General features: G+C 48.2%; 1 protein-coding gene across 1 annotated transcript in view; it reads left to right on the top strand.

Annotated features, from left to right (window-relative positions):
- The first annotated feature begins 5,030 nt into the window (after positions 1–5,030).
- LOC113407922 (ribonuclease P protein subunit p40-like) overlaps positions 5,031–9,940 on the top strand; it is a 20,408-nt gene continuing 15,498 nt past the window's right edge. The window contains exon 1 of the mRNA XM_026658886.2: positions 5,031–5,156. Coding sequence (XP_026514671.1) covers positions 5,031–5,156 — 126 coding nt within the window. The remainder of the gene's footprint in view (positions 5,157–9,940) is intronic.

Below are 9,940 nucleotides of genomic sequence, written 5' to 3'. Positions count from 1 at the left end.
CTGCTAGCTAATGGTGCTGAGCCAGGGATGTCACACAGGCCTACTTTTGACATGAGACCAGTAAGCTAGAGGTGCTGAGCCAGTGACCCCAACAGAGTCCTGTATCTTGGTACCAGCCCAGTACCGTAGAGCTGCACAGCCAGTCAGCTCCCAGAGGCCTGTGGTTTGTCATCACAATCCAGCAAGCTAGAGATGCTGAGCTAGTGAACTTAAAGAAACCTAACTATTTACATCAGTCCAACAAGCTAAAGCTGGTGAACTAGTGAAATCTCAGAAACTTGGCCCTTTACATATATCCAGCACACTACAGCTGCCGAGCAAATGACATAACTGTGGTCTGTGTCTTAAAATCAGTCCAGCAAGCTGAAGGAACTTTTCCCTTAGCCCAGCTAAAGGGGCTGAGGAACCAATCTCATATAGTCCTGGCCTGGACAGTAGCCAGAAAAGCCAGAGATGCTGAGCCATGACCTTCACAGAGTAACAGCCCAGCATGCTAATGCTGCTAGACCAGTCATCTCACATATGCTTTTGGTTAGCTCAGGAGCTAGCGCTGTTGAACAGATATAAAAGCTCAGGCTTCTTCCAAACTCAGCTTGTACAGCTTACTGGACTTATGTCAAGACACAGTCTTCTGTCTCCTCTTTCTGTTGTTTATGTATTGGAAAGCTCTGTGAGCCACTTTAAGTAAACAGTGCTATATAAATTTGATAGCCTTGTGCATGCATAAACAGCAGCAAGGTTGACTTGGTACCTATGGATATGGTCACATTTGCTATTTTGTACTGTTCTAAAGTGAATGAGGGGACAGCAAGCCAGGGGACAAGGGAGATACAGTGAGCAAGGGTGAGCAGGGAGCAGATAGAAAAGACAAGGTTTTTACATGTTCTCCATCATTAAAGGATCTAAGAAAAGCCAAAACTGATGTCCTAATGCTGCAAACACTTGCCATCAAACACTGTGCTTACCATCTGAGTAACCCTATTGAGGGTGTGAGACCAGGAAAATGGAAATGAATTGTTATTTGTAAAATCCTGCAAAAACTGGATGCATGTTAATACTCAGAGTCCTGATATGTCTCCACAGGATTCTGACACACCTGAACAGAGTCCCAATGCATATTGGCCTGTCTCATGCAGTTCCAACACACTGGACAGCGCCTCGGGCAGGGCCGGCTCCAGGCACCAGCTAAAGAAGCAGGTGCTTGGGGCGGCCAGTACCAAGGGGCGGCACTCCGGCCGCTATTGGGGCGGCACGTCTGGGGTCTTCGGCGGCAATTCGGCGGCGGGTCCCTCTGGGAGCGAAGGACCTGCCGCCGAAGAGTGGAGTGGTGCGATCGCGCTGCCGCGGCTTTTTTTTTTTTGCCACTTGGGGCGGCAGAAAACCTGGAGCCGGCCCTGGCCTCGGGATCCAGATACTTCCTCTGCGGGGTTGTGAGGTGTCTGCCACGGTGACAAGGTGCTTGACACATATCATTAGGTGCCCAACACATCCAGCAGGACCCTGAAACATCCCTGTTTGCTTGACATATCCCTCAAGGTGTCCATAATCCCCAAAACATCCCACATGGTGCCAATATATGCTGCGAGTGCCTCACATGCCCACTGTTTGCTCAGCACTTCAGTGGGGTCCTGCCACATCCCTCAGGAGGCTGACAAGTGTCACATAGAATACAAATACTTTAAATTATCCAGCCATTTTTACTGGCACATGGTGGGAATCCGGGGGGCGGGGGGGGGGGGGGGGGGGAGAAAAAAGATGAAAGGCAACGGCCCAGGTTAAGCATTCTACGGCCAATTGCCACTCCCCATTTGCTCTTTAGAACATATTGCTGCTGAGGGAGTTGTGCTGCAGGCTTCACTGCTATCAGTGTGTGTTTGGGGCAGGAGTGCTATGTAGCACTACCACTGTGCTTACTGCAGAGAAGTCTTTGAATCATGATTTGAAGATGTCAGTAACTCAGCCAGAGGTTATGGGTCTATTACAGGAGTGGGTGGGTGAGATTCTGTGGCCTGCAATGTGATCATGATGGTCCCTTCTGACCTTAAAGTCTATGAGCATGAGAGGGTGGGGGAACAGACTACCACTATCAGTGTAGAGAGAGAGGTTTCTATGTTCCTGTATCTGTGGGTTTGGGGGACTGGGGAATCCTATAGGACAGCAGTTCTCAAACTTTAGCAACCTTAGGACCTCCATTTTTATTTAATTTTTTTCAGGGACTTCCAAGCCCCCTGCTCAGTCCCAGGCCCCACCCCTGCCCCTCTCTTTCCTCCCTGAGCATGCCCCGTCTCCACTCCTCCCCCTCCCTCCCAGCGCCTCCTGCATGCGGCTGAACAGCTGTTCCGCGGCTTGTAGGAGGCACTGGGAGGGAGGGAGAAGAGTTGATCAGCAGGGCCGGTGGCCCTGGACATGACTCATGGACCCCCTGAAGTACCCTCACAGACCCCTGTCTGAGAAACTCTGCTATAGGATGTATTAATGCCAGTGTGGCTTCCTGTGGATTGTACTATTATCAGTGTGTCTGAGGGTTTCCTAAATGCTATCATTGTATGTGTGTGGAGAGGGTTCCTATGGATTGTACCATTATCAATGCACGGGTCTGTATGAGGGCAATTTCCTATGCAATGTACAGTTGTCAACAATGGGGACTTATATGTGTGTGAAGGGGGAGTATATGACATGTACCACTATTAATAATGTGTAGAGGGTGGGGTTCCACAATGATGCTCCTCAGTTATTTCCCACATATCCAATCTGTCATCAAGTGTCTGATCCATAGTCCTGGTGCTCTCTCTTCCTCTTTACACTTACCATTCCTTTGTCTGCAGGTTCACCATCTCTCATAGCAGTGTTATGCTCCTTTGTTTCTCCCCATTTGCTGCTCTACTCTAGCCAAAATGCCACTTAACGTGTCATCTTTCTCACCTCACTCTGTGTATCATTTCAGAGCTGTAACCATACAATTTTATGTCTGTGTGGCACAAAATAGGCACATTAGCCATTTGCTACACATTTTGGAGGCTTCAACTATATATCCAATGTTTAGGAGGATGTAAATTGGAGGTGGTAGTGATGTGGCCTAAGTTATCAGTGTAGCAGTCACTCATGCTGAGGACCTGATTTTTCCTTTACCCCATACCATATGTAGTGATTTACCCCACTGTGACATGAATGCAAAATTGATTATGGGACAGCATAATACACCCACTTTGAATTCACATTGCACTGATATAAATGACTACAGAAGGTGCAATGGAGAATCAGGTCTAAAAATACAAATGACACATTGATCATGGATGGACTTTGATGCATTGTCCCAGCAGTATCCCAATCCCTTTCACTTCTCTGTTTTGCATTTGGTGAGACAATTAGCTTTTTGTCCCCTTTAAAACAGATGACAATTCTTTTAAACATCAAAACCACAGGTGAAAATGTTTAACTCTATACTGAATCAACTCTTTAGCAGGTTGCTACAACCTGCTGTAATAATTTTATTGTGAGTCTTAAGATAGTTTGTGTTTTTCTTAAAGCTTCAACTCCTGGAGTCAGTGATTAAGTGAAAATAGGTTTCAGTGGTAGCCCTGTTATTTTGTATCAGAAAAAAAACAAAAAAGAACAACAACAACAAAAAACGAGGAGTCCTTGTGGCAGCTTAGAGACTAACAAATTTATTTGGGCATAAGCTTTCCTGGGCTAGAACCCACTTCATCAGATGTATGAAATAAAAAATACAGGAGCAGGTATAACTACATGAAAGGATGACCTAACACTTGGTAAAGCACCCCCATCCTTTCATGTATTTATAACTGCTCCTGTATTTTTTACTTCATACATCTGATGAAGTGGGTTCTAGTCCACAGAAGTTTATGTCCAAATAAATTTGTTAGTCTCTAAGGTGTCACAAGGACTCCTCATTTTTTAAGTGAAAACATTAACTCCCTGTTGCCAATGCTTGCAATTTTTATCAAAACTTTTGCAATATTTTGTATTTTTCTTCTTAAACCTCCAGATGCTGGAGTCAAGTCATTCTGTGAAAATCTCAACTTTCATCTTGCAAAAAGGAAGTTTCTAAGGCTGATGGTTGCAAAGAAATCCTTGAAAACATGGCCCAAGTCCACCTTAAAAGCTCACAAACCAGATGACAAAAAGAACACCGTTTTTATAAAATAACAATCTCACAATTGTAAAGCAAATCTCATGATTCTTTCAGCCTGTTGTGATTCTTAAATGCTAGTGGCTGGCAAGGCTGCGAAAACCAACACCAGATCCAAAAATGTTTAACCCTTGGGGGACAGGTAGGACAGGCCCTGAATGGGCTCTTCAGCAAGCAGCTTCTGACACAGATTATCTAGGTCAGGGGTAGGCAACCTGCGGCACGTGAGCTGATTTTTAGTGGCACTCACACTGCCCGGGTCCTGGCGACCAGTCCGGGGGGCTCTGCATTTTAATTTAATTTTAAATGAAGCTTCTTAAACATTTTAAAAACCTTATTTACTTTACATACAACAATAGTTTAGTTATATATTATAGATTTATAGAAAGAAACCGTCTAAAAACGTTAAAATGTATTACTGGTACACAAAACCTTAAAGTAGAGTGAATAAATGAAGACTCGGCACACCACTTCTGAAAGATTGCCGACCCCTGCTCTAGGCTGTTGGGTTACATTGTGCCTTAAATGCCCAGCCCTGTATGGGTTACTGCACCCAGCTACAGCATCCAAGCACCCCCAACCCTGCTCTGCCCCCTCTGCCCCTATTTTATCCCATTTTGCACATGGGGAGGGCAGCAGCAGCTTCGCCTGCTATTACTGCGCATGCGCATCCTCTCGCTCACTAATTACAAGGGTAGCACGAGCTGAGGTTACACCGGAAACAGCTGCTCTGCATCTGGGAGGCGGCCGGAAGTAACCTCACTGCCCCCCCTCTTCCTGCGCCTGCCTGCCCCCTCCCGCTGCGTGACGTGGGGGGGGAGACGAGGTGGTCCCCGGCTGCTTCCTTATTGGCGGCTGCTGCGCGGCGCGCGGATTCGGGATGTCGGTTCCGCTGCGGCGGCTCCGCGAGACCGCGCGGCACCTGCTGGTGTGCGAGAAAAGCCACGTGCGGCATGAGCGCTCCCGGCACGCGGCGCACGTGCGGAGCCACGCCTACAACTGCTGCGTGAGTGCGGGGCGGTTGGTGGCTGTTGGGGTGCGGGGGCTCTCTGTGAGGGAGCGGGAGGGGCCCCCCTCCCTGCCTGGCTCGGTGTCTCCCTCCCAGCCCCGCTTCCGGGTGCCTGTCAGGGGCCGACTTCCTAGCCGCACCCGTGCGAGCTGCCCGGCCCTTGGCTACAAACGTGCCCCGGTTTCATGGAGCAGACTTAGAAACCCCTCTGCCGGGGGCAAGTCCCTGGTGTAGACGCGGCTCTGCTGCCACATCTGCGGTACAGGGACTGTAGGGCAGGTGACCTGAATTATAAGCGTAGGCCGACATTAGGGGTCGTCCCCAGTTTGACCTGCTCAGTTTCAGAGGGCCAGCCCCTGTCACTGGATGCTAACAGAACTACCAACTCTGCTGCCGCCAAAGAGACAGACTACACACCTGCCTGCTGGTTCGGCTGAGGATGCACACCTCTCTTTATTATAACAGCACTGAGATGAATTTATAATAAAGCAAAAGTAAGTTTATTAAGACCAGAGATTTAAGTGAAATTAAGCAGAGATAATAGAAACAGAAAATGGTTACAAATGAAACAAAAGTATAACATGTTTCTGAAGCTATATGTAACCTTAGCAGGCTCCATGCTTTGTCTAAAGCAGTTTTCTCACCTACAGCTACTTCTCAGCGTCATCAACCCATCTGGTTGGAGATCCACTGTTCATAGATGCAAAGAGCACTGACCTCTTTGTTCCCTCAGTTATGAGTAGCAAGATGTCCTTTTGCTGCTTATATTCCCCAAAGTTCATAGTCTTTGTCCCAAGAGTCAGGCTGACTCCCTGCGGTTCAGATTATGAGGTGTCCTCTGGTGTGCTGATGCTGTGCTATTGCATCATCCTCTTGATAACTGGTGTTTACCTTGGATGCAAATGAAAGGTCCATTGTCTCTGGCATCCCTGTGCTCAGTTTACATTATAGACACAGGCGAATCAACATTCCCTTTGTCTAGGACAAACGTGATCAAATCTGCCCGCAGAACTTATTATAAAAACATATTTCCAGCACACATACATAACTCTTTATACTGCATCCATGCATCATCATGCAATGATATTAATGACTAGTGTGTCACCAGCTTTCACTGGATACTTCACACAACACTCTTTGCAGAAAATAACATGACAGCAATGTGGTAGATGTAATGAGTGTGTCATTGGAATTGGTATATTGGAATTGGAAAAGGTACAGAAAAGGGCAACAAAAATTATTAAGGGTATGGAACAGCTTCCATAGGAGGAGAGATTAAAAAGACTGGGACTTTTCAGCTTGGAAAAGAGATAACTAAGGGGGGATATGACAGAGGTCTATAAAATAATGACTGGTGTGGAGAAAGTAAATAAGGAAGTGTGATTTACTCCTCATAACACAAGAACTAGGGGTCACCAAATGAAATTAAGAGGCAGCAGGTTTAAAACAAACAAAAGGAAGTATTTCTTCACACAACACACAGTAAAACTGTGGAACTCCTTGCCAGAAGGTGTTCTGAAGGCCAAGACTATAACAGGGTTCAAAAAGGAACTAGATAAGTTCATGGAAGATAGATCTATCAATGGCTATTAGCCAGGATGGACAGGGATGTTGTCCCGAGCCTCTGTTTGCCTGAAGCTGGGAATGGGCAACGGAATGGATTGCTTGATGATTACCTGTTCATTCCCTCTGAAGCACCTGGCATTGGCCACTGTCGGAAGACAGGATACTGGGCTAGATGGACCTTTGGTCTGACCCAGTATGGCCGTTCTTTATGTCAGGCCTGATAGGAGTTACAGAACAGTGGGCCCTCTGCCATTGGCATTGAGTGCTTCTTAGGGTCACAGTATAGTTTTTAGACTTATTAGTGTGTAAGTTATTTGTAAATTAATCTTCCTGGCTGCAGCAGTACTTAAAGCCCAGATCCTGCAAACTGCTGCACACAGCCAGAACCCCATTGAAATCAGTGGAGCTCCATGTGGGTGTAAGGGTGCAGAATTGTGTCTAAAGATTAAAGGTACCAATCCTACAAGTGACTCCTTGGGGGTTGACCCCATTGGTCACATAGAGCATTATCTGGAATGGGGCCTAAGATTGCATGCAAACATTTGTAACCAAAGATTGGAAAGAGAGAGCTTCTCTCTTAGGCCTGGTCTACACTAGGCTTTTATGTCGACTTTAGCGCCGTTATATCGAATTAACCCTGCACCCGTCCACACCAGGAAGCCATTTAGTTCGACATAAAGCTCTCTTTAAATCGATTTCTGTAATCCTCCCCAACGAGAGGAGTAGCGCTAAATTCGACATGGCCATATCGAATTAGGCTAGGTGTGGATGGAAATCGACGGTAATAGCTCCGGGAGCTATCCCACAGTGCACCACTCTGTTGACGCTCTGGACAGCAGTCAGAGCTCGGATGCTCTGACCAGCCACACCCCCGGGAAAATTTGAATTCATTTTCATTTTCCTGTCTGGGCAGTTTGAATCTCAGTTCCTCTTTGGACATCGAGGTGAGCTCAGCAGCAGTGGCAACGATGCAGAGCTCTCCAGCAGAGATGGCCGTGCAATCTAATAGAAAGAGGGCCCCAGCATGGACTGATCGGGAAGTCTTGGATCTCATCGCAGTGTGGGGCGATGAGTCCGTGCTTTCAGAGCTGCGCTCCAAAAGAAGGAATGCTAAGATCTACGAGAAGATCTCCAAAGCCATGGCAGAGAGAGGCTACAGCCGGGATGCAACGCAGTGCCGCGTGAAAATCAAGGAGCTGAGACAAGGCTACCAAAAAACCAAAGAGGCTAACGGACGATCCGGATCCCAGCCCCACACATCCCGTTTCTACGAGGCACTGCATTCCATCCTGGGAGCGGCCGCCACCACTACCCCACCCCTGACCGTGGACTCCGAGGATGGGATCATGTCCGCGGCCGGTTCCTCGTCGGACATGACAGCGGACGGGGAAGATGAAGAAGGAGATGAGGAGGACGAGGCAGTCGACAGCGCTGGCACCGCTGATTTCCCCGACAGCCAGGAGCTCTTCATCACCCTTACCGAGATCCCGTACCAACCGTCCCCATCCCTTACCCCGGACACAGAATCAGGGGAAGGATCAAGCAGTAAGTGCTGTAAACATGTAAACATTTATTTAAAACAGAACGGTAATATTTATACTATTAACAATGTACATTTATAAAAGTTCTGTAAACTAGTAAAAAAATAATCAGGTACAAAACAGGAATATTTACAAAGGTAACAAATGGGTTTTCATGATTTCTCTGTCTTAGGCTCTTCTCAATTTAGTCCCAAGTGTTTTAAAAAATTTTCACAATGTCCGTTACTACATGATTCCCAGGCCCAAGACGCTCCACTCCAAAGTCCCAGTGCACCTACGCGAAAATCCGGTCAATGTGGCCGGGGATCGACGAGAAATCCTCGTAGGAGAACTCCTCGTAGGTCTCGTGGAGGTAGAGCTCAAGCCTGTTGATCAGGTTCCGGGGTAGGGCGATCTTAGTGGGCCCTCCGTGGTAGCAGACATGTCCCCTCCACGCCACAATCAAGTACTCCGGGATCATCGCACGACATAGCATGGCGGCATACGGCCCCGGTTTCTGCATGCTTTCCCGCAGCATGCGTTCTTTCTGGGTGTCCGGGATCCTCAGGAGGGTGATGTCGCTCATGACGCCCTGCTTTGAATTAGGGAGGGGAATGTTAGTATTGGGACTGCTTGACAGCCACGCGGTGGAGGGAGAGGGGCAGCATACAGGGATCTTTCCCTGGGACAGCCGCGAGGGGGTGGGACAGGGGCAGAGTTCATGCTGTCCTGATTGCTGGCAGCAGAGACTGGCATTGCTTTCAATGTGAAAGGAGGCCAGTGCTACTGCTGGAGTTTTAAGCAGCCACAAGTCTGCCGCTTACCATTATTGCCCGCTCCAGAAGTTCAGGTCTCCAGCCACAGTTCTCTGAACACTCCAAGACCTCCGCAAGTCCACAGGCACTGAAGGCGACGGCCGAAAATTCGACCTTGTCCTGAGTGCGCATGTGAGAGGTTCAGTGCATGGTCTTGTTCACAGAGAAAGACTAGGTTCTTTGTATACAATTTCATTTATCTGTCTCAGGAATTCACTCCCTTTTTACAATTCACAGAGACACATCTGCGACTGTCTCCCAACCCAGCCTGTCAGCACACTCCCAGAGGCTAGCGCAGATTAGGCGGAGGAAGAAGAAGACGCGTGAAGACATGTTCTCAGAACTAATGGACTGCTCCCGAGCCCAGGCAGCCCAGCAGACACAGTGGAGGGAGAACTTGTCACAAATGCACCGAGCAGTCATGGAACGGGAGGAGAGGTGGCGTCAGGAGGACCAACAGGCTACTGAAAAGCTGCTTGGACTAATGAGGGAGCAAACGGACACGCTCCGGCGCCTTGTGGATGTTCTGCAAGACCGGAGGCAGGAGGACAGAGCCCCGCTGCAGTCTATCTGTAACCGCCCTCACCCGCCACCAAGTCCCACACCCCCCTCACCCAAAGTCCAAAGAAGGAGGGGCGGCAAGGGCCGTTAAAACTTTCAGTCAACCCCTGCAGACTGCTCTAGCACTAGAAGGCTGACATTCCCCAAAATTTCATAAGCCCTTTCCTACCCACCTCACACAAACCCCCGTCCAAGTTTCACACCCCACGTTTCATGTCTGGTTCGCAATAAAATGTTTGTTTCTCTCCATTACTGTTTCAGTCAGGTTCTTTTGAGGGAGAGTCTGTCTGGAGGGGGGGAAGGGGCTTGGTAATTGGAC

Source organism: Terrapene carolina, unplaced genomic scaffold, assembly GCF_002925995.2.
Source record: "Terrapene carolina triunguis isolate 2854851 unplaced genomic scaffold, T_m_triunguis-2.0 Scaffold56, whole genome shotgun sequence".
In the NCBI taxonomy this organism is placed as follows: domain Eukaryota; kingdom Metazoa; phylum Chordata; order Testudines; family Emydidae; genus Terrapene; species Terrapene triunguis.
The sequence above is the reverse complement of the archived record's forward strand: the minus strand, read 5'-3'. Positions and strand labels throughout refer to the sequence as shown.